Raw genomic sequence first — 23092 nt, forward strand, 5'->3', positions numbered from 1 at the left:
AAATTTGGGCCCTGATAAAATCAAAATTGGGCCTCCGCTACATTTTAAAAAGCAGGTACTCTTTGAGTTGCTTTTTTGACCAACATTTTCCAATAATTACTCTCAAGTCTTGCTTCTTACTAAAATTTGTCAAAGTTTTCAGTTTTACTTTTTGGTTTTTGTTTGCATAAATGATAAAATTGATAACAATTTGGGTTCTAGCAAAATTTCTGAAAAATGTCACATTTTTTTCAAAAATTCTTTTACAGTTGTCCAAGATTCAGATTCTAGACTTTTGGCTGGAAATTCATAAAAATGACAATTTAACCTCATTTTCAACTTTTTAAAATTGGAATTTGGCAATCACGACATTTTCAACTGGAAATTTTTCATTTTTATGACAGGTCAAAGAACGTTGTTAAAATGCACTGCTTTGGTCGACGAAACATAACATTCTATTAATAGCCCTCGTCATACTTTTTATACATAGTTGCATTATCGCATCAGCAGCATCGTTATCAAGAAAATACACAAAACCACAAAACATATCGTATAAAAACCATAAATAAGTATATTGATTATCAAGGTGAGGAAGTTACAATACGAGTTCTGAGAAAAAAACCAATAAATACGATTAATAAAAAGGACTTAATCTTTAAAAAAAGAATGACTTAAAATACCGATAGTTCGAATTATAAGTTAAAACCTGCATAGGCAGTCGAGCTAAAAAGTAAATTTGTGCGCTAGATTCAACCCACTAGCATCACGAAATAGTTCAATGTACATTTTTTTACACCACTACCGCTCTAAATAATTATATCACAACACTCTATAACTTGGATCCGATTTTGTTCAAGGGGCAAAAAGGGAACAGTTAAAAACGCTGCGGAATATCAATTCTCAAAGAGCATTCCCAAAGTGAAAGCAAATTCTTGCCTAGGTAACAAGATACTACCTTAATGTAGTGGAAAAATAAATATAATGGCAAATTAAGGAAAGGGAATACTTAAAACTAACAATCACATGTTTAGAATCTACGAAAATATAATAGCAGCGTAACTGCTCGCCAGTAAAAATAGTATTATAAAAAGATATAAACGCGGAGACCCATCAGAAGAAGCGGAATTACCTGAAATTTTCATATCCCTAAATTGCAATTTACCCTAATTAATTATTTTCCAATGCTGCTCTGCCTTGCGATGTTAAATCGAATACTTTTTTGTTTAAGAATTCGTTAGCTTCTTTGTAATAACGTATTAAATCCGCTTGCTTTTCCAACATTTTATCGATCACTTCGCAGCGTTCCCTGTATTTTGAAATGAAACGATGAGAAAAAGAATTCGAAAATGTAAAACTGCGATCAGGTCCTTTTTTACCTGTAGCCAAGATCTCCAGAAGCAAAAGTATCTCGTAAACTGGCAGGCATCCATTCGTTTCCATTTTCAGAATCAGGGGGACATTGGCGTTTATTGAATTCGTAAACTTTCACTAAAAGAAACACGACGAATTGTTAATTTTCAAGAAGAGGATCACGAATGATGAATTACAGTACACTTACTGATATAAATTGCGTATAAAGGTATCAATAACGCGTTCTGTACACTGAGAGCGATTGTAACAAGGATGATTGGAGAATACAGGTAATCAGTGTTGCAGAAGAAGTCTTGCGGTTTCATCGTCGTATCAAATTCAATATACAAACAAATCAATACCGTCAAAAAACATAACCCTAAATGTAAACAAAACAAAAATTAAATAACAAGAATGACAACGAGAACTCTCTCTGATGGTATTAATATCAATATTTACGTAGAAGTACAACTTACAAACACAAGAAATATAGAATGGAATTTCAATGTAACGGGAACTGATATCGTAAAATTCAAAATACCCTTTAGCCATCAAACATATCTTGTGTTTCCAATTAATATAGAATCGAACGATCTGAAACATTCATTAAGTAAAATGAATGAGCATACTTATAAAGTAAGATGAAGAATAGAGAAGTAATTTAAATACTCACAAAGTTAATAGTCCATAATGATATCAAAGTATATACTATCAAGAAGAATAAGTCACATTTCACTTTTGAATCAGTCCACACGAAAACCAGCGTTAATGCTACGAACTCCACAAACAACTGAAACATTCGTAAATTCGATTAAATCCGTGTATGAAATATCTGAATACTGAATATCGAGAGCATAATAATATCCAATCATACCATCAGAAATATCAAGCAAAACACAATCCAGATCGTTTTCAATGGTTTGAATCCATGGTAAGGATGATTATCCAACACCGGAGTTCTCAAACTGGTATTATCGTCCATATTAGAATCGATTCTGAAACAAAAATGTAGTTCTCAAGTACAAAATGTCGATGAATAATTAACGTTCGAAGCTAGGAGTTGAGATGGAACATTTTTAGGTTATGCTGACACAAAACACAGTCACAGGAGCCTTCCATTTTCAAAGCCTTTACTCGTTATTATTGTCACAAACTCAGAAATGAAGAAAAAAGCGTACATACCTGATCAATAATTATGAAATTTCAAAGACCATCTATTCGATAGAATCTAATCACACTACGTATTTCATAATTTTGTAATGACAAATTTCTACGCAACAGAACAATGAATGAATCAATCAAAAAATTATTCGATTGTGTTTTTTTGTTGATTTTGTTTATGATTTTACTGCAATGTTGCCAAGACGAAGAAACAAAAAATACTCGATGGAGGAATTTTGAACTTTTTTTCTTGGAAATTTTAATTAATTGCATTAAAATATTTTTATTAATATTAATTCTGCAATTAATATTTTCTCGACAAAAAATATGCTTCTATAAATACCAAAAAGTGTGGGAAAAAACTCGATTTAAAAAAATGAAATTTCTCTCACGAAGAGTTTTTTGGCAACTTGTAGTTGGCAAACTTGATGTTATCACTGATCGCTAATCAATTCGAAACAGGAATATTTTAATTAAACGCGAATTTTAATTACTGTGTAATAAAATTGATTCTGAAGATTGAACTGTCTGGTAAGTATTCGACGATTAATACATTTACGATAGTATATTTCAGTCATTCGATGGAGTATTCGAAAGAATAAAATATCTCCAAATGATTAAATTTACTTTACAAATTCACGTTCTCTTATCTCTTCGGTATGCTTTCAGTCTCACCGATTCTCCTAAAATGGTTGTCAGAGCTGCCGGTTACGTAATCTTTCGCAAATGCGCCGATATTGAATTTTTATTGCTACAAGCTTCTTACGGAGATTTTCACTGGTCTCCGCCCAAAGGTGATTCTAAAAAACACCTCACATTCTGAATCCATGGTTCGTGTTTCACCATTTCAATTTCTTGTTGTGTTTTAGGACATGTTGATCCGGGAGAAAATGAGCCGGAAACTGCTTTGAGAGAAGTTGAAGAAGAAACCGGGCTTAAAAAAAGTGATCTAAGGATTATTTCCGGGTTTGAAAAAGTTTTAACTGTAAGCTTTCGTTGTCAAGATGTTTTAAAACTATTGAAAAACAATGATAATCTATTCAAGTAATTTCATTTCTGTTTCAGTATAAGGTTAAACAAAAGCCTAAAGCTGTCGTATATTGGATGGCCGAATTGATCAATCCCAATCAAGAAGTGAAAATATCTCACGAACATAAAGATTTTAAATGGTTACCTTTGAAAGAAGCCTGCGACATTGCAAAATATCCAGAATCTATTGATTTATTGAAAGCGAGTCATGACTTTTTATCGTCTTCTTCGTGATTTGATGTGGATTAAAGCAGATGTCTGAATGGAAGAATTATTTTCATAATGAAGTAAGAGTACTCGAAACTCGAAGCTGAGAATATCTGCCAAGTGCGATCTACTTCATCGTGTTATTTGTTGTAAAATTAAGTTCTTTTACGTATTGAAACATTCATATTGTATCATGGTTTAAAATAAAGGTTTTCAAATTATTAATTCGTATCGAGAATTTCTATTTTAAAAAAATAATAAATTGAAACAACAAACTCAAATTTTTCATATTGGTATAATTTACCATATAAAATAATTTGGTAACAGTCAACAGCAAATAGAAATAGATCTTATAAATAACCATGGAAACTTCAATTGCGATATTTAAATGTTAATCCTTAGAATTAAACCAATTTCTGATATCATACGCGAAATTTGTTAGCAACGAGAAAAAAATAAGTACCCTGACTGAACGAATGAAAAAGAAAAATATTTACATTGCTTGTGAACGTGAGATACATTCGTGGGAATGTAAAGAATTGTATAATTTCAAATCTCAGATTCCAATGAACAGTTAGAACATCTTTAACCATTACTCTCGGGAAAATATTAATTGTAATTGTACTTGTAGATAACAACTCCAATAACTGCCACCGCTAAACTTCCAATAAAAAATCCTAATTTTATCTGAAAATAAAACATCTTACATGTAACTTTTAAAATACACCAAACACCATTTAAGTACCTAAAACCTAGATAACAAAAGTAAAAAAAAATCACTAAAAAAATGTTATTCGTCAGTTACCCATGAATTTTTCGTGTTCGCTCGATTACTCGCTTTTGACGATTTACTCGGTTCGAACATTTTCTTATACAGTTTACGTTCGGTAATATTGTCCGCTGCGATTAAATTTTGTAATTTTTGCATCTCGTTCAGCATTTGTTTATCATTCGGCTCGATTTCTATAGCTTTTTTATAATATTTAAAAGCTTCCTTTCGTTCTCCTTTAGCAGCTAATGCCTGAAAAAACCGTATTAGGAATTAAAATTTTTCAAGCGAGGAATGATGAATTATTCATAAGAAAGTGAAAAATCCACTCGTGGCATAAATTAATTAGCTGCGACTAATCGTAACACTTTTGAGTACAGTTTATATGATTTTTATTTCAAATTACCTTTCCTTTCCGAAATAGAGCTTTGACATTATTCGGCTTCAACTTGAGAACAGTTTCGACGCATTGTAATGTATCATCAATAGAGTCGGTTTTCAAATGAGCGGCTGCTAAATTATTATACACGTTGATTCGTTCGTCAATCAACGAATCAGCATCAGTTTTTGTCTCCTATACATAAACCAGAAGAAAAAAAAAAGAAATTAGACCAATTGTGAAGATGTAAAATGCTGAATTTCAGAGTCCATTACCCCTTGTTCATTGTCATCTTGTTCAGTATAATCTAAGTATTCTAAAGCTCTTTTGTAGCACTGCTTAGCTGAATTATAATCTTCCCTAGCGTACCACCAATTACCACGACTTTTCTTCCTCAATCTGAAAAAGACGATGAATTTATACTCTCAAGATGTAGTTTGATATCTTCAAGACAATAGAAAACTCACTGACCCAATTTCTTTACGAGTTTCGACACTCATCGTCTCAATTTCGGGATCCGGTTCAACGGATAATAATTCGATAGTATAATGCAACGTTGCATCAGGCGGTATTTCTATGTCGTTTTCTTTCAATCCCCTCGAACCGTAGGCAAATCGTGGCCCAATTTTGACTTCACTTATTTCACCAACGTACATCAAAGGTAAAAGTAAATCCAGACCTTGAATAAGCTGCAAAAAAAATAAACATTATATATTTTCCAATCAACGATAAAATGAGAAAAAATATTGCAAATTGTATTGAAGTTGAACTGACTTCTGAATCAGAGACTGGGACTTTTTTAGATTCGGACTCTTCGATAAGTTTATCATCACAGTAACATTTGTACTTCAATTCGCAAATTTCTCGTCTATCTGGTCTAACATCGGTTCCTTTCTTGATGATCTGAATACAAAAATTGGAGAAATTCATGACCAAAAGTTCAACATGAGAGTAAAAGAAAAGTAACCATATGATACCTTTTTGAGAAGATGTCCACTTCCCAATACATCTTCCCATTCGCCTTCTTTTGATTTTTCATCACTTTCGGCGTCATTTTTATCCTCGGTTAGTTTTCCTTCAGAATCTGTTTCTGAAAAGTCGCTAACTTTGTCGACCATCTCGAATGATCCATTGGTATCTTCGTCGGAATGATCCATTTTCGAATCTGCTTCCATACACCTAATTGGAGCGAATAAGCGGAATACTAAACGAACCTGATCGATTTACGCGTTTGATGTGACGCGAAATTTATTTGTAAATAAATCACTGAAAATCAATTCATCAATACATGATGAATGATGAAAGATGACGAGCAATTCATCATAAATTAGAAACTAGACTAGAAAGAAACTTGTAATTTTCAGTCTACCATTCCAGAACAAGAAATCAGAAATGAAAGTCGACCAGAGACCAGATCTTACTTTGTTGGTTTGTAGGTGGATGGGGTGCAAATTTGGAAGATTGAAAAAATTAAATTCATAAGTTCAAGATTGTCCTACCTACCTTAACAAATGAACAATTAAGTAATAGAGTAATGTAATACTTGAACGAAAAAAAAAATAGTTGAGTAATAGGGGTGTTCGAGCGCTCTCCAGCAAGTTACAAAAACCTGCAGCAATTACAGAAAACGTTGAAATTTTTTTACAATTTTTTGTAAAATTGCATTACAGCAGTCTATGGTCCATTTTGAGTCTATCATGAGCGCACAAAACCCCAAATTTTTTACGTTTTCTGTAAATTCTGCAGCGTTCTGTAGAGCGCTCGAACACCCCTATTACTTCATACTTGATGAAAAAAAAACAACATAGGTACCTAAACGAATATAAAAATTCATAAAATTCAAAGTTCAAAAATTCAATAAAATTGACTTAGGTATCAACAATCAAGAAATGAACAAATGATCCATTGATTTAAAAAAAAGAAAAAAAGAAAGAAAATGAATAAAAAATTTGAATTTTTGAAAAATGTTCGTGAAGTCAAATTCAAAATATTGACTTTTTAACCAACGTCATCAACGAACAAAATAGTCGAGTACGATCAACTCATCAACGAATCAACAAAATAGTCAAGAAACACTTGATTTCAAAATTGAAAAAAATTGAATAAAAAATTTGAACTCTTGAAAAAATCAAAAAATTCATCAACTTGAAAATTGAAATTGTCTTATCAACGAATGAACAAGTAGGTATAATCGAGTAATACTCGATGAAAAAAAAAACAGAAACGAATGAAATTTTTTTACAAAATTCAAACTTTGAAATTTACTTATCAACAAATGAAAAAAAGTCGATTGATTAAAAAAAACAAAAACAAATAAAAAAATTGTACTCTTGAAAAAATTCATCAACTTAAAATTGACTCATCAATGAACTAACAAAGATAGCCGAGCTATACTCGATGAGGAAAAAAACAAGAATGGATTTTAAAAATTCGAATTTTTGAAAAAAATTTTTAAATTCAAAGTTTATCAACAAATGAACAACAATGATCGATTGATAAAAGAAACAAAAACAAATAAAAAATTTGAACTTGGAAAAAAATAAATTCATGAAATTCGAAATTGAAAATTGACTTATAAAAAATGAAGAAACAGTCGAGTAGTACTTGATTTAAAAAATTCGAAGCTCGGTACTTTGAACAGGAGAAATTCATAAATTCAAAATTCACTTATCACCATACGAACAAATAATTGACGTAAGTAACTAGTCTAGTAACTGCTTGATGAAAAGAAAAAAAAAACAAAAAAAAGTTCAAAGCTTAAAAGTTGAAATCCTACGAAGATTGAAAAAAATATTCATAGATTATTTATTCAAAACATCCACCAGAAAAAATTCGAAAATTCAAACGAACTACCAAAATACGTATTTCTTAATTGCACCCCATTCACCTGTGAGCTGACAAAATTAGATTCACTTGAATGGAAGTTGCAGAAACCGACAATGGAGCGCTATAGCAAAATTTTCAGAGGGCAAAAATTTTTCAAAAAAATAAAAATCAAAAATTTGAAAATTCCTTTTCCTTTAGCGAAGTTTCAAGTTTGAAGTTGAACGCTGAAATTTTTATGTTGAGTTTGAATTCTACATGAAATGCAGAATTAAATATGACTTATGAGTTTTTATTTTTAAGCTTTCAAGTTCAATCAAATGATTGTTCTGATCTGATTTCAGATTATACACGATCAAATTTCAACAAGAAGCGATCAGAATCAGGAATTCAGAATTGAAAAATCCATTTTCACGGTAAGGTTTTATTAAAAATAGTCAACGAACATCTACAGCACCTTAGCAAAAAAAAAAAAAATGGTCACACGATTAATCACATGGTAGGTTAGTTCAATTTACATAACTACATGAATTAAAAAAATGAAATTCAAAAACATTAGTAGATCTATATAAGGCATGAAATATTGTCAATTGGTATTGCGCGTGATCATTAGTAATTATTATTAAATGAATACAGTACTTATCTCACTAATTTCAAAGCTAGGAACGAGAAAATACTGTTCAAATGGTGAAAATTGCTGTACAATCACAATACTTATACACATAGAATGAATAATACTTTTAAAAAGAGAAAAAAATTATTACGAAGTAGAAGCTCTGAAACAGTGGAACTAGATTATAAATGAACACATTATACAAAATTATTCCATTTGGTAGGTAGGTAGGTTGGTAGCATAATATTTTTGAAAATTAGACAATACTGAAACCATCGCGAAAAAAAAATCGTATCACTATGTTACACAGTTACACTGAAATTTAAAATAGAAAACAAACCTTATCTAAATAAATAACGAAAAGCTCAATTTTTTTCATAAAAATTAATTTGATGAAGTCGGTAGGTAATAAAAATGTCAGAAAATTTTTGGTATAAAAGTCTCTAATCTTTTTTCTTATTGTCAGCTTTTTCCCCTTCTTTGACGGAACTGCTACCGAAAACTTTCGATAATGAGTCCCATATTCCTCCGAATATGAAAGCGCAGAATAAGTTTTCGAACGGTATGAAAGGATCGTGGATACCCAATAATAACGAAGAGAGCTGCAAAAAGCAAATATAAGAATACAATATATAAAACGAAAGAGATGAAAATTTCGACAGCTAGAGTAGTGAACTTACTTTGAAGTAAATGAAGAAGATAACGATGCCAAAGTAGACAAGAGCATGAGGAGCCGAGATCAAATCAGTTTTCAAATCGAATACAAATATAATGGAGGCCACAATGCTAGCTTTCGTCGGACTAGAAAATAACACAATTTTTTACATTATCTTTATGACCAGAAAGCATTCTTTTGAAAATACTTTCAGTTTCGACTATACTTACAAGCTTGGTTGCATGAATTCCATCGCAGTTGGAGTCCATACTCCTCTAATGAGTCTTTCGGCGAGTTTCGTAAACCCAGCCCCATTACCTAAAAGGAACAGAATTTATATTCATTATCTAAGGCTACTGACCATCGCAAAAAATGAGTAAATTTGCGTACCTTTCAGAGTACCAATAGCTATCATGATGAAGTAAGAGCTCGGGTACAATTTTGCAGCATGAGACACACCATCGTATACTTTTTTGCATCTGTAATTTGAAAAAATACATCAGTCAATGACGAGAAAAACAGACCAAGAGTCAGAAAGAAAGAATAGAAGTACAGTGCAAAGCATAGTTATCTTATTATATGTAGCTCGTAAACAGATTAGAGACATCGACACACATTTTTCCATTAATTTATCACATCAAAACGTCACACTGTGATGATAAATGATAAAATCATAGTGTTTATGTCATCATACTGCAACATGAGTGGTACACGTAGCAATATCGTCACCGAAAGCGAGCTCAGCAATTGCTCAAAAATTTTTTGCTGATCTGTACATAAATTAGTCAACTGAACCCAACATGAACAACAACGTTCAACATCACAAATCACACATTGTAATCGAATCAAAAGCCAAGATTAGGTAGGTATAGTAGGTCTAGGTACATCTTATAAAGAAGCAAAAATTTAAAACGATCGAAAACTATGTGATCGGGCTGAAATTAGTTTACCTGTAAGCCTCTTTCATGGCAGAGAATACCAATTTTGCAGGTAAAAACTTGCTCATTTTGTATCCAATGTCAAACGGAGTATAAAATACAATATACCTATAAAAAATATCAACTGTGTACGTTCAAAGAAAAATACCATCTTCATCCCTTCACCTTGCTGGGGATTTAAGTAGGTAAATTCATTTTACAGACGATGACATACCATGTAAGTGTGGCCAACAGAATTTGTTGATTATCCTTCAGAGGGGCTAATATCGGCTCGCCTAGTAATCCGTTGGCGACCATTCCTCCAGCAAAGACCACCAACATCGTGGATAACCAACAAGACAGGGGATGTTTTCTAGAGAAAGCTTGCCCTCCTATACATAATAATCGTATATTAAAATCTTTGTAGGTTCGAAAGACTATTACAACGAGTGTGATAAGAGAATCCACTTACCTGGGCCCAAATCTTCACGAACAGCCAAAGCAGCTAGGACGGTATCAGCTATAAAGAAGTAAGGAAACATTTTCAGTTTCGTTACCTGATTTGCTATTTCTAAAAACGATTCCGGATCCATTTTCAATGATGATTGAACAGCTACAGTTGATTGAACAGTGAAACTATGAAAAAATTATCACGAATCATATAAAATTACTACTCTACACGGCGAGCTATTATTTTTACTTTTCCCAGTGCTAAAGCACAGCACACATACGATGTTGTACAGAACTCTCGCTTTTCTACATATGAAATCACACTCACATATAAAAAGGGTTAGCGGTAGAGCGGCAGAGTATTCATATTTCTATCTTCATCTGTCCTAATCCAAGGTGCCAAGGTCCAAAATAACATGTCGCAAAATGTTACCAACGTATTCCGCTCGACGTGTACTTTAATTAAGTTGATCTTCTATCGTTCTATCAAATTTCCAGAAATGATCGACTAATCCATGGAATCAATACGTTGTTGGTGTTTTTACGACGCAAGCGACTGATTCGAATTGATTAGAAATATGTCCGATGGGAAAAAAGTAAATTAATGAATCGACGATCATAATCAATTTCGAATGCTGGTAATTTTTATTTTCTATCGTAGGCACAAATCTTTTGATAACTCGAAATAGACACGTTACCATGGTTACAGAATGATAAACAGCTGATTATGTTATGATTTTCGCAATTATACAGGGTGTCCCATGTTTTTAAGGTGCTGCTCATCTTCAGTTCAAAATTCCGAAGGATCAATTCAGAATCAAAATAATGAATTTGAAATTACGTTTAATTTTTGGACATGTGATGGGCACCCAGTTAGGTACATCAACGATTGAAGTGGACTCTGATGAAGTTTTCATCAGAGCGAGACGAGCAAGTCCTGTGTTGTACTACGACTCCTACTAGATTAAATTTATAGGCCCCAAAATAAAGAACTTTGACTCATCTTATCTCAAAAAATAATACAGCTTGAAATTAATACTAGAGTAGGTACAAAAAGTACGTACATTTTGAGAAAAAATTATAAAATTGTATTGCTTCGTATACTTGATGGGATTCCCAACGAGACAAATGTAATAAAATTCTCACTCAAGTAAGGTTTGACTCTTCCAACTAGGCTGGGACTGCGATAGAAGATTTTAAAACAGATACCTAAAGAGATATCTGAATTTTTCAATAAAAAAAAAACAACTTGATAATAATACAGTTAGAATGAAATCCAGCACACATAAAAATGTGAATTTATCATCTTTGTGATCTGTTTGATCGATTTGGTTTGGGCACCTAGATTCTAATAACTCACATCATTTTTTATTAAGGGGGGATGAAAACTTTGTTATAGAGCTGTGAACTATTAGTTACTGCAGTCAGTTTTTACCAAATAAATACCAAACCAATCGAAACTGAAAGTTGAAAGTGGGTATGAATCAAATTTCAGCTTTTTTTAGAATGAATATTCAAACACATCACACTTCAGGGTTCTTCTTCAAGATGATTTGGTCGAATTCAATGAATTAAACTTTCACTTTTTTTTATTGATTATAAACTTGCAATAATGTTGCAAAACTATGCTCAAAAAAGTGCTCAAAACTTACTAAAATGATTTGAAAACGCTAAAAAAAACATTAAAACCATTAAAAATGACCCAAAATTCCAAAAAACGAAAAACTGATAAATTTCAGATGAAAACTGAAACTACTAGGTACAAATATATCAGAAAAGGTGTTGAAAATGCATTAGAATGGTGAAAAAATACTCAAAAAACGCATTCAAATATAAATGATAAATTTTTGGTAAAAATTGCCCAAAAAAAAAAAAATGTCGAAAACGAAATTGAAAACAATAAGTTTATAATACTTAAAAATATTAAATTCAATAAAATTTGCCAAAAATGCATTTATTGTGGTCCCCAAAATCATGAACAAATGCGAGCAAAAGTTTTTTTTTTGCCAAAATTGTAGAAAATACCCGTTTTAATGGTCAAACTTTTCACAAAGTAGTGCTTTTTTTTTGTTCACTAAAATTGAAAAAATTTAGTCTCATCTTTTTTTCAAAATTGCTGAGAACAATCCCATTGTTGTCAAATTTATCAACATAACTGGTTCTTTTTTTCAAAAAAAAAAAAAACAAAATTGCCAAAATATCTTCTGTTTTTTTTTTTGCCAAAGTTGCGGAAAATATGCATTTTTTTTGTAAGTAGCCAAAAATCTGTATTTTTGTTCCAAATTTTTTTACCAAAAAAATACTTTTTTTTGTCAAAAATGCAAAAAATTTTACATTGCGTCGTCTTAATACGCAAAGTGGATAACTCCAATTTTTGACCAAAATGAGTTATGAGCGTCATCTGATTTTTCTTCACTTAATTCATAAGTTGAAACCTTAAAAACACGCCTATGCAGGCCCATTCGTCCATTATTTGTGATTGAAGTCGGGAAAATTATCTAACTCCGCTTAAGGATTACTCACTGAGTATTTAGCTACGTGAAACTGTTTCATTTTTACGTTACATGAAAATGAGTTATGAACACCATCTGAAAGGTGAACACTTCATAAATAACTTCCGACATTGAAAATTGCCTCAGGTGAATCCATTGGTGTAGTATCCGCGTTTGAAGTTGGGAAAAATATCTAACTCCACTCAAAGTGGCTTAAAATGTGTCAAATGAAAAAATTTTTTAGCTTCATTTTTTTTTTACCTAAATAAATAACTTCAACTATGTAACACCCATCAATAGTTGATAACGCTGTTTTTCGCATTTCCTGAACAATTTACAAAAATGGAGTTAGCCACTTTGCGTATTAAGACGACGATTTTTAAAAAGTTGTAAAATTTACTTTTAAAAAAAATTAGAGAAATGCGTGTTTTTTTAAGTGAAAATTTTCACAAAGTTTTTTCTGCCAAAATTGTATAACATCCAAAAAGTGTGTACTTTCATTTTTTTTCACCAAAAACTCTACTTTTTTGTGTGCAGACATTTTAGATGAATATTTTATTTTTTTTGTCAAAATTTCACAAGATGGTCGTTTTTACTTATTCTTGCCAAAATTGCAAAAAGTAGGTAGGTACCAAACAATCTCACTTTTTTTTATAAGATTCCGAAAAATCTTATTTTTTTTCGGTCAAAGTTGGCAGAAAGTATCAAAATGTGGTGGCAAAAAATTTACATTTTTCTCAAAATTGTAAAAAATTCTACTTTACTTTGAAAATTACACGTTTTTGATCGAGTTGATATTTATGTAGGTACATATGGATGGAATGATCCTTGGATATAAAGTGATGTAATGAGATGGAAGGGCAGGGGGAGGGGCATGAAAAAAGGGCAAATATTAGTAAATACGAAACCAAGTAAGAGTGACATTGAAGCTGATTTCTTCAGAGTTCCATCACTAATCTGTTTATTTTTTTGTTGAAAATCTGATCAAAACAAACTTTGAATTTGGAGAGGGAAGAGGAGATGAGTGATGGGGGAGAGAGGGGTGATGGAATGCAAAAAACGAATGCACTCCATTGAAGTTTAAACACTATGCAGATATCATTATTCGAAAAATAAATACGTAATACGATTTTAAACAAATAACTTTATTCAAATGAACCTTTGAAAATATAAACTGGACATGGAAATAAATGCTTTGGAATGCGTAGGTATAGGTACAAATAATAAAAAAGTGCAGTTTAGTACAACATGAATGCATCATTATCATTACGTATCAAAATTACGTACTTATTTCGAACATTCAAAAATTGTATTCAAATTACTTTTGAAAACATAAACTGAACTCGGTTCGGAATGCATATGATAAATGTTTAAGAAAGTGTATTTTAGCACAAGGCGAAAGAGGTATATCAAATTACGTATCTTTGAAAAAAAAAATAATAAAAAAATAGGCGCTCAGTCTCACGAAACAAAATAATATAGCAAGAATGTATGTACACCGGTGTAAAAGACTAGATGCATAATAATAACCGTATAGTAAAAACGAACATCGTCAGATTCATTTCTGTTTCTTGATTTTCGCTTCCAATTTCTTGACGTAAAATTTCGGGGCATGGTAAAAAAACAAAACGTTGAATATCACAGTAATTATGTACAACCCTATGACGAAGTATTCGTTGGGCATGTGACATTTAGAAATGACATATTGGTCTGGAGTGAAAAGCGCCTGCAAATTATGCCAAATTATAAAGTCGATATTTACCATGATCGAAATAAATTGATTCGTCTGCTTACCATGGAGAAGCTAGGATTAGGTTTATTTCTCCAGTTGAACGAGGGTATGGTGTATTCGTGGATATCTCTCTTGTGTATGACATGACATCCGTGATGCGTGTGACCGCCGAAAACCACTCTAGGGTAGAGGATATTCAATAGCTGTAAATTATTCCACGATTAGAACCGGTCGTGGGGAAAAAATCTAGGTAAAAAATGAGAAGAAAACAGCAAACTTACAAAATCGGTTGCCTCTTGCGATAAACAATCCCATTTTTCTTTGAATTTCTGTATTTTTTCGGGATAAGGAGCTTCGTCTGTTTCGTTACAAACAGCATCGCTTTCACGATACAGAGGGAAGTGCTGGAGCATAATTAAAATTAATGAAATGACTCGTTTATATAAATACACAACTAGATGGAAGAATCTTACTTGAAGGAGCACAGGTCTCGAGTAACTTTTCAGCTGCATTCCTTGATAACATTTTCCGGTCCCGTTTGTGCATTTGAATCTACCTTTTAAAAAAAAAACAAAAGAGTACGACTAATAATACGAATTTTTTTCTCAAGATAAAAAGTAAAAGTGGAATATTACTTCCGATGTATTTAATTTGTGCTTCAGCTTTGTTGCACATATGACAACCGTCTTTTTCCAAAGCCATACTATTGATTAGTACAAAATGAACATTCTTCTTCGTAAGTAACTGGACGGATGGAGCTTTGAAAGTTGTGCTGAATCTGTGCTCTAGATAAGGATGCATTCTGCGACGAAAAATTGTATCGAATTAGAAAGATTTTTCGAACCCACTAGCCCTGATAATAACTGAGAGTCAACTTACGCGTAGTGAAAACCAATATCGTGGTTTCCAGCCACAACGTATAGTTCTGTTCGATTATTGGTTCGAAACAGATGGAAAAACCTTTTAACGTAAGTCGAATATACTTCATCTGGACTAAAACTTCCTTCGTCGAAGATATCACCTATGAAAAAGAGACAATTTTCAGATTATTAAGTATGCAATAAATTCGATAAGTTAAATGATCAACTCACCTAAAATAAACACGACTTCTGGATCATGTAACTCCAACAACGCCTGGAACGACATGTACATCTGCCATTCCCTGAAATTCCCAACCAGTTATTAAAATTTCATCGTTTTACCATTTACGTAGCTCAGAAAAAGCTTACCTTCGCAGTTTATCGAACCAATGCCCTTTTCGAGTACCGAGTAAGTGGACATCAGCTATTAAAGCTACTCGCAGGACATCTTCATCTGGTACCTGGACTAAGGTGCCATTTTCAAGGGGTTTCTTCAGAATTGGCCACGAACACTGCAAAATAATAAACGATATAAGTACGTAGTTACGATAAATTCGAGTGTTTACGTGAAATTTAAACATTCGAGTGGAGTACTTACTTGATACAAAACGATATAGTAGATGAAATATTCGCAAAATAAAACCACAAAGATGAATAAAACTGCAGGAAGGGTGAAAAGAAAATACATGAACGCTATCTTATTTTAATTATTCAAGGATAAGGTCAAAATTCAAATTAATTAGTCGTTTAATTACAAAATTATGTAAAAATATTTCAGTCTAGTGATGTTTCTTATCGAAAATTATCTTCTTTCAGATAAGAAAATGTAAATAAATAAAAATAAAAATTTGATTTCGACGAATTGTCGGTTTCGAGCTAGTTTCGAGATAATGGTTAATAGCAAATTTAATAGAGATGTTGAAAGAAATTTCCCCAACTTTTATGTTTTCAAGGCTGAAATTTGAGTTGATTTTACATTTAAACGTCAATTCAACTAATTTTTGAGTGAATCGAGGCATAGTTTTGTAAATTATGCTTCAATTCTCTCAAAAAAAACGAATTCAGCAGAATATTTGCGTTATAAAAATGAAAGTACAACAAAGAGCCTGTTTTGTCAGCTCGCTGGTAAATGGGATGCATTTTTTTCTTGGGCGAAGTGAAGTGACAAAGAGTTTTCAAATACATTTTTAAAAAAATCACGAAATCAAAGAGTTGAAATCTGAAGAAAAAAATATCAAAAATTCAAAATAATTGACACAATATGCTTTAATTTAATTGATACTTTCCAACTAATAATAGGTATATGAATAGATGAATACCTACAAAATACAAAACGGAAATGAAAGGGCTCACATCTAATTTTTTCCAAAAAAAAAGTAACTTTGGTTACCTACTAAAAAAGCTCGAAAAAGTGACCAAAATGCAAACAAAAAAAAAACAACACGCAGAGAAAAATGACCAAAAAACCAGTCGGTGAGTCTGATCATTAATTTTAAAAACATTGTGAAAAATCAATGTTAAAAGATGGACTAATTAATTTTGCAACTTTTTCGTAATTTTTGCCTTTTCGCAACGAAAGGAGAATTTTTGCAATTTCAGGAAAAAATTAATTTTTGGTAAAAGTAAGACTTTGGCCATCTAAGAGAACAGCAAGACCATTTGCGAATTATTGGCAAAAAAGTGATACTTTTTGCTAGAAAAAGAAGTTAATAGATAGGTAGGGCTACTTACATTTTTGTAATTTTGCTAAAAAGTGAGAATTTTTGTAAAAAGGCAAGAGTGCAAGACTACGACATTTTTAGAAAAAACAAAAAAGTAGTTAGGAAATTAGGGGGCAAAAAATAATACCTATTTTTTGGTCATTCCTGTCAAAAAAAAAAAAACAAAAAAAAAGACGAATAATTCTTGAAAAAATGTGAGGTTCTTTGAAATTTCTTCAAAAAATTAGCAATTTTGCTAAAAACTGGAATTTTTTTTCAATTTTAAAAAAGTGGAAATTTTTGAAAATTTTTGAGAAAATGCAGGTTTTTTGAAAATTTTAGCAAGAGGAAAGGCTTTTTGGAAATTTCCGACATAAAAGCTAGAATTTTGGAAAATTGTTTTTAAAAAAAGAACACTTTTTGGGATTTTGGAAACTTTGCAAAAACACGATAGTTTTTGTCACTTTTCTGCAGAAAACTAGACTTTGACAATTTAAGCAGAAAGTAGATAGAACCTTTTAGTTGGGTTATTAGTGGTTAAAAAACGAAGTATTTTTGCAGTTCTTATCCTAATTGTAAGATAAAGAACGAGACTCTTGAATCATTTTTGGAAAAGAGTGAAACATTTTGAAATTTGTTGCAAAAAGACGACAGTTTCTAGCCATTTTGTTGGAAAACAAAATTTTTCGTCATTTTTGAAAAAACTAGAATATTCTACATAAAAAGCAGGACTTTTACAATTTCATGCAAAAGAAAGTACTTTTTTGAAAATTTTCGGTGAAAAAGCCAAACTTTTGGACATTTTCTTAAAAAAGGAAACCTCTCGATATTTTTGAAAAAAATTACATTTTTTAACAACATTGCTAAGAAGCAAGACAATTTTCATCAATTTTTGAAAAAAAAACAAGTTTTTGACAATTTTTGCATGAAACAAGGGTCTTTATAGTGCTTATTGAAAAAAAAAAAACAAAAAAAAACCTTTTTCGCAATTTTGGTCAAAACGCGAAAATTTTGAACAATTTTGAGAAAAAACAGGTGTTTTTGAAATTTTTGGCCAAAAAACGATGATTTACAGCAATTTTTTGAAAAAGTGAGAATTTTTGACAATCTCTGACAATCGTTGGCAAAAAGCAAGATTTGAAGATTTTTTCAAGGATTAGTCTATTTGGCCAAACAAATGATTCTGTTTCGTAACTTAAAGTGAGACCTTTTGGCAATTTTTGGAAAATCAGTATTTTTGCATAATTTTAGGAAAACTTGTTGCCTTTATAGGCTACTTTTCTTTGAATCGTCAAAGTTCAAATTGACATAGGTATTTAAAAGTGGAAACCTGACAACTGATTTGGCAGAAAGCAGAATTTTTTCTATTTTTGGCAGAAAGTATGATTGACAATTTCAGTGAAAGGCAGAGAGTAACAGTAACAACAGTAACCCTGAAAAGTTTATCTATAGCCAGTTGGAAAAGCATAAACAGTATAGGTACCTCTACCTATCTAATATACTCGTACTTTCGCAAATTATGAAATTAAATGATGTAGGTACCTATTCATTTTTTTCCTTCTCCAAAATGTAAGTATAGAAAAATTAAATTTTTGACAATTTCAAAAAAAAAAAAAAATTTACTTTAATAACCACATTGTTAAAACTTTGTTAGGTACTTGAAAAGTAAACGAGTAAGGTACGAGCCCATTTGAATAAAAAAATCCAATCACATCGAAAAACTTGATAAATTCAATTACCCATCACTCCCATCATGCTATGAATGAATGAACAAAATTGAAAAATAGACAATACAATACGACAATAGTACTATTGAAAAAAAAAACTAAAACGAATAATAATTGAAAACGTTTAACATTCGAGTATAATATAAACGTAGATTTTTTTGTAATTTCTTTTTTTGGGGGCATGTTTTATTCCCTCTCCAAATTATTTCATATTTTTCAGTTTATATTACGATTTTTCCATATATTTGAATTTTTTTTGAACATTGCATGATTACTGGTCAGCGTAAAAAAAATCAATGCTGATCAGTGATCACTGACACGAGTAAAAGTAAAACACGACAAACACAACTCTAGTCAAATTTATTCAGTGCACCCCATCCACCTCCAAACTGACAAAACAGGCTCTGATAGAGGAAGGCCTATTTATTTTTTTATTATCTTTGTTCGTTTCCTATCACAATAATGCTCGTATTATTCAATCATCATGATTCATAATCGAAAAGTTTGTTTTATTAATTAATCTCTAGCTGATTTAATTATGTCTTAATCGAGCTGTAACAACGTCAAACGATGAAAGTCTCGCTCATATTCGAACAACCGTAGCTCGCAGTCGTCGTCGTGTCGTGGGTGTAAGTGTGAAAGTGCCAGTACTGTGTGTTACGTCTACACTCTCTCTCTCTGTGATAAAAATACTTAATAATCTAATAATATATTGTCGTTTTTAATATTGTTTCAAACGTCGAAAATTCATTTCTAACGCGATTCTCATACAATGAACAACATTTCTAACGTACCGTCATCGAAGCCCTTTCGGCTGACTATGATATAATGGGTCAGAGACTTAGTACGTTGAAGCAGATTCTGAAACAAAAAAATACCACAATGGATGACAACAAGGTAACTCTGATTAGTAAAGAAACAGATACCGACATCGTCGTCGCAGACAAAGTCAACCCAGACGATGCCAGCGAAACCCACCAGCAACATTTCGAAAACATTTACATAAGTTGCGAGCAACTCAACGATTCCAATACCAACACCAACACCAATACCAGTACTAACACCAGTGATATACCCAACAACTCTACCGAACCGATCGTCAAGTTCGAAAGGAGTAAATCTGTCCAACTCTTCATCGGCGAACCCCAACCTACCGAAGTTGAGAAAAAATCGTCTCGTAAAAAACACCAAAATCAAGACGGTACCGTTAGCAAGAAAAAGAAAAGCCATTGGGTATTGAAGTTCAACTGTCCACGTTTAAAGAGCGCTGCTAGCTCAAGTAGTACTTACTCAGAACCTGAAATCGCTGGTAAAAGTCAAGAAACCGATTGCGTATGCACCGGTTACCGTCGAACCGAAGCTACTCCTTTGAGCAGCGAAGACGTACCTTCGGGATTACCAATATTCGTACCAAAGCAACACCTCGTACAATTGAAGAACCTCGACGACGATAGTTCGAGTAAAGAAGATACACCAGCTCAAAGTACTACCGAACCAGTTATCGATTTATCCAAATTCAATCCGGAGAATTACCCGATTGAAGATTGCGACGAACGAGCACGTTTAGAGCGAGCTCGAGAGATTGCCGAAGGAGTCGATCCTCCGCCTGGGTTCAGTCCTAAACACGCTATCGAATTAGTATGCCCGACGAATTTAAATATCGATAATTTAACGGCGCTGTTCCAATCAGCACTGTCGTTATCGGCTCTATCGCAAATCGACGTATCTAAATCGGTCCATACGCAGGTCGATTACATGCACTGTTTGGTACCAGATTTAATGCAAATAATCTCGTCTTCGTTTTATTGGGGTAAGATGGATCGTTACGAGGCTGAACGATTACTAGATAATAAACCCGAAGGTACGTTCTTGCTCCGCGATTCGGCCCAAGAAGAGTACCTATTCTCGGTCAGTTTTCGCAAATACGAACGCTCCCTCCATGCTCGTATCGAACAATGGAATCACAGATTCAGTTTCGATTCTCACGACCCCGGTGTATTTTCATCGCCCACTGTTTGCGGATTAATTGCGCATTACAAAGATCCAACATCTTGTATGTTCTTCGAACCAATGCTGACGATACCGCTTCATCGCAATTTCCCATTCTCGCTTCAAAATCTTTGCCGGGGTGTAATTTGCAGTCGTGTAAGTTACGATAAGATTAATTACCTCCAATTACCCAAAACGTTGAAGAATTTCTTAAAAGAGTATCACTACAAGCAGCGAGTCCGCGTCAGGAAATTCGATTTCGAACAATAATAAAACAAATGATAAACTCGACATAAAGTATTACACATTTTGTTCCTTATCCAAGTGATAAATTTTGCTAACTGTTAAACGAATATCACGAAGGGGTAAAAAGCTTCGTTTTATTCGTATTAGTTATACGCGTTCACTAATTGCACCCAATATTAGTGTATTCTTTATAACGGTATTATTTCTTCTCGTTACTTATTATTTTTTTGTTACGTAATTTTCTGCTACATATATTTTTTTTTTGTCGTCGGAAAATTCCTTATATGTTTTAAGTTGAATATACTATATTAACTGACCACTGAAACTAATATACTTTAAAACAAACCCTCTCTTTTTAAATACATCCCCAATATTTTTTTTCCTGACCGTATGTAATGTACGAGTACCTTATACCTACTACTTAGTGAAATGTTTTCTTCTTAGTTATATTTTTTTCTCGTTTTGCGATTGAATTTTGTATTATTATTGTTGCAAATCGATATACCTAGCGTATTATGTTTTGTGTATAAATTCATGCAATTGGTTGTTATTTGTTATTTACTTATCGTGCATACAGAATAAATCCGCGTGTTTGTTGTGAATTTTCACCTGTTTCTTGTTGTGTATTTATTTTGTATTATTATTTTTAAATAAATAAACTTATTATTTCGTTGTTTTACATTATAACTGTAATAGTTTCTGAAAATATATTTTTCTCACTAGCCTCGAGTATTACTTTGAACAGAGAACCGAGTGTGTTGTTTGAATTTACAAACATGAAACAAACCTTCATTGTATACGAAGTCGGTATTGTATTCGAAAAGAAAACCTACAACAAAACTTCACCTTGAAATGTTGAATAAAAAATATAATACAAATTGGAGCAGAATTCGTCGGAATTCAGTTCGATACGGATTCGTTTTCTCAAAATTGTCCAGAGTTTTCGCTTTTTTCACTATAATAGCGAACGTTCTGCTTTTTGCTAAATTGCCAGTCTTGAGATTCTTTGCCAAAAAATTACAAAAATTCTCAATTTCTCGTAAAGTTGCTAAAAAGTTTTATTTTTCTCCAAAACTTATGCTAAAATTGCCTGTCTTGATTTTCGTCGTCAAAAATGTTGCTTTTTTCAAGAATGACATAAAATTTTTGATTTTTAGCAAAATGGCTAAAAGTTGTCGTCTTTTTGCAGAAAATCCCAAAAAGTCTCACTCCTTTCCAAAAATTGTTCAAAAGTCTCATTTTTTTGACAGGAATTGCGAAAATATCTCATTTTTTGTGCCCTGATGACATACGTTATTAAATTTTCTTCTTTTTTTCTGAATTTGTCAAAGTCTTCAATTCATGCTTACGGCCTTAAATTGACAAAATTCTAAATTTTTCAAAAATTTGCAAAAATTGCATCTTTTTAGTGCAGAAAGTTCTAAAATATCTGACTTTTTACTCAAAAGTCAAAACTGTCTAAAATAAATTGCCACAAAGCTTTGCTTACTTTTTTCAAAAAATTTACAAAAATTTGTGTTCCTACTGCAAAATTACTGTAAAATTTCACTATTTCTTCAAACATTCTAAAAAGTCTTCCTTTTTTAAACTGATTGTTCAAATCAAAATTCCAGCTCTTCTGTAGATAGGTATAGGGCATTTCCTCAAAGCATTTTGTTTTGCTTTTTCAAAAATTACAAAAATTTTTGCTTTTTCCAAAATTACAAAAATTTTTGCTTTTTAATAAAACGTAAAACGGATAATTTTTTGAATAAAATTCCTTATTCCAAAATAAATCCTATTTTTGATAAAATTGTACAAAAGTGCTCGCTTTTTTGACCGAAACAGCGAAAAAATATGTTTTAACCAATAATATTGCTATTGCTATTCGCTAAAATTGTTAAAATCTTAATTTTTTCAATAAATTCACAAAAATTTGTGTTTTAGCCTTTAGGAAAATAAAAATAGCTGAAAATTTTTACCCTTTTTCAAACATTTCAAACTTCCTTGAAAAAAAAATTGTCCTAAATTCTAG

The 23092-nt window shown here is 31.9% G+C and overlaps 6 protein-coding genes across 6 annotated transcripts; 2 read left to right on the top strand and 4 right to left on the bottom strand.

Moving 5' to 3' along the window:
- Window positions 1-527: 527 nt before the first annotated feature.
- On the bottom strand, window positions 528-2669 carry LOC135832875 (transmembrane protein 192-like). The gene is made up of 7 exons (XM_065346398.1): window positions 2512-2669; window positions 2204-2324; window positions 2003-2119; window positions 1806-1923; window positions 1538-1708; window positions 1356-1467; window positions 528-1285 (listed from the first exon to the last, which is right to left on the bottom strand). The coding sequence occupies exons 2-7, from the start codon at window positions 2309-2311 to the stop codon at window positions 1147-1149; spliced, it is 765 nt and encodes a 254-aa protein (XP_065202470.1). The 5' UTR covers window positions 2312-2324; window positions 2512-2669; the 3' UTR covers window positions 528-1146.
- A 194-nt stretch (window positions 2670-2863) lies between these two features.
- Apf (purine phosphoribosyltransferase family protein Apf) lies at window positions 2864-3951 on the top strand. The gene is made up of 4 exons (XM_065346411.1): window positions 2864-3021; window positions 3160-3284; window positions 3360-3475; window positions 3556-3951. The coding sequence occupies exons 2-4, from the start codon at window positions 3179-3181 to the stop codon at window positions 3751-3753; spliced, it is 420 nt and encodes a 139-aa protein (XP_065202483.1). The 5' UTR covers window positions 2864-3021; window positions 3160-3178; the 3' UTR covers window positions 3754-3951.
- A 51-nt stretch (window positions 3952-4002) lies between these two features.
- On the bottom strand, window positions 4003-6248 carry zda (zonda). The gene is made up of 7 exons (XM_065346386.1): window positions 5852-6248; window positions 5649-5777; window positions 5346-5563; window positions 5150-5273; window positions 4902-5069; window positions 4532-4747; window positions 4003-4413 (listed from the first exon to the last, which is right to left on the bottom strand). Exons 1-7 carry the CDS (start codon window positions 6047-6049, stop codon window positions 4336-4338), a joined length of 1131 nt encoding a protein of 376 aa, XP_065202458.1. The 5' UTR covers window positions 6050-6248; the 3' UTR covers window positions 4003-4335.
- Window positions 6249-8105: 1857 nt separating this feature from the next.
- On the bottom strand, window positions 8106-10946 carry LOC135832889 (trimeric intracellular cation channel type 1B.1). Its single transcript, XM_065346423.1, has 8 exons — window positions 10661-10946; window positions 10355-10518; window positions 10118-10274; window positions 9916-10011; window positions 9356-9444; window positions 9196-9283; window positions 8991-9111; window positions 8106-8912 (listed from the first exon to the last, which is right to left on the bottom strand). The coding sequence occupies exons 2-8, from the start codon at window positions 10473-10475 to the stop codon at window positions 8754-8756; spliced, it is 831 nt and encodes a 276-aa protein (XP_065202495.1). The 5' UTR covers window positions 10476-10518; window positions 10661-10946; the 3' UTR covers window positions 8106-8753.
- A 3002-nt stretch (window positions 10947-13948) lies between these two features.
- On the bottom strand, window positions 13949-16220 carry PGAP5 (Per1-like protein PGAP5). The gene is made up of 9 exons (XM_065346434.1): window positions 16015-16220; window positions 15786-15928; window positions 15648-15718; window positions 15436-15577; window positions 15192-15358; window positions 15030-15112; window positions 14838-14960; window positions 14619-14759; window positions 13949-14550 (listed from the first exon to the last, which is right to left on the bottom strand). Exons 1-9 carry the CDS (start codon window positions 16102-16104, stop codon window positions 14383-14385), a joined length of 1128 nt encoding a protein of 375 aa, XP_065202506.1. The 5' UTR covers window positions 16105-16220; the 3' UTR covers window positions 13949-14382.
- Window positions 16221-19272: 3052 nt separating this feature from the next.
- On the top strand, window positions 19273-21800 carry LOC135832906 (suppressor of cytokine signaling 5-like). The gene has a single exon (XM_065346447.1). It carries the CDS (start codon window positions 19672-19674, stop codon window positions 21100-21102), a length of 1431 nt encoding a protein of 476 aa, XP_065202519.1. The 5' UTR covers window positions 19273-19671; the 3' UTR covers window positions 21103-21800.
- The last annotated feature ends 1292 nt before the right edge of the window (window positions 21801-23092 follow it).

The sequence above is a fragment of the Planococcus citri genome, chromosome 1 (assembly GCF_950023065.1).
Source record: "Planococcus citri chromosome 1, ihPlaCitr1.1, whole genome shotgun sequence".
Lineage (NCBI taxonomy): Eukaryota > Metazoa > Arthropoda > Insecta > Hemiptera > Pseudococcidae > Planococcus > Planococcus citri.

What these genes read in the sequence shown, in the direction of transcription:
- zda (XM_065346386.1), bottom strand. Translation starts at nt 6,049, where the DNA reads ATGGAAGCAGATTCGAAAATGGATCATTCCGACGAAGATACCAATGGA. An exon ending in GTGGACATCTTCTCAAAAAG is followed by an intron (nt 5,778 to 5,851) that starts GTATCATATGGT and finishes TTTTGTATTCAG; the next exon opens with ATCATCAAGAAAGGAACCGA. An exon ending in CGAACACGAAAAATTCATGG is followed by an intron (nt 4,414 to 4,531) that starts GTAACTGACGAA and finishes TTTTATTTTCAG; the next exon opens with ATAAAATTAGGATTTTTTAT.
- LOC135832906 (XM_065346447.1), top strand. Translation starts at nt 19,672, where the DNA reads ATGGGTCAGAGACTTAGTACGTTGAAGCAGATTCTGAAACAAAAAAAT.
- LOC135832889 (XM_065346423.1), bottom strand. Translation starts at nt 10,475, where the DNA reads ATGGATCCGGAATCGTTTTTAGAAATAGCAAATCAGGTAACGAAACTG. An exon ending in GAATTCATGCAACCAAGCTT is followed by an intron (nt 9,112 to 9,195) that starts GTAAGTATAGTC and finishes GTTATTTTCTAG; the next exon opens with TCCGACGAAAGCTAGCATTG. An exon ending in TCTTCTTCATTTACTTCAAA is followed by an intron (nt 8,913 to 8,990) that starts GTAAGTTCACTA and finishes TGCTTTTTGCAG; the next exon opens with CTCTCTTCGTTATTATTGGG.
- PGAP5 (XM_065346434.1), bottom strand. Translation starts at nt 16,104, where the DNA reads ATGTATTTTCTTTTCACCCTTCCTGCAGTTTTATTCATCTTTGTGGTT. An exon ending in ACTATATCGTTTTGTATCAA is followed by an intron (nt 15,929 to 16,014) that starts GTAAGTACTCCA and finishes ATTATTTTGCAG; the next exon opens with TGTTCGTGGCCAATTCTGAA. An exon ending in CTAATCCTAGCTTCTCCATG is followed by an intron (nt 14,551 to 14,618) that starts GTAAGCAGACGA and finishes CATAATTTGCAG; the next exon opens with GCGCTTTTCACTCCAGACCA.
- Apf (XM_065346411.1), top strand. Translation starts at nt 3,179, where the DNA reads ATGGTTGTCAGAGCTGCCGGTTACGTAATCTTTCGCAAATGCGCCGAT. An exon ending in TCACTGGTCTCCGCCCAAAG is followed by an intron (nt 3,285 to 3,359) that starts GTGATTCTAAAA and finishes GTTGTGTTTTAG; the next exon opens with GACATGTTGATCCGGGAGAA. An exon ending in GGTTTGAAAAAGTTTTAACT is followed by an intron (nt 3,476 to 3,555) that starts GTAAGCTTTCGT and finishes TTTCTGTTTCAG; the next exon opens with TATAAGGTTAAACAAAAGCC.
- LOC135832875 (XM_065346398.1), bottom strand. Translation starts at nt 2,311, where the DNA reads ATGGACGATAATACCAGTTTGAGAACTCCGGTGTTGGATAATCATCCT. An exon ending in TTTGCTTGATATTTCTGATG is followed by an intron (nt 2,120 to 2,203) that starts GTATGATTGGAT and finishes CGAATGTTTCAG; the next exon opens with TTGTTTGTGGAGTTCGTAGC. An exon ending in TCTGGAGATCTTGGCTACAG is followed by an intron (nt 1,286 to 1,355) that starts GTAAAAAAGGAC and finishes TTCAAAATACAG; the next exon opens with GGAACGCTGCGAAGTGATCG.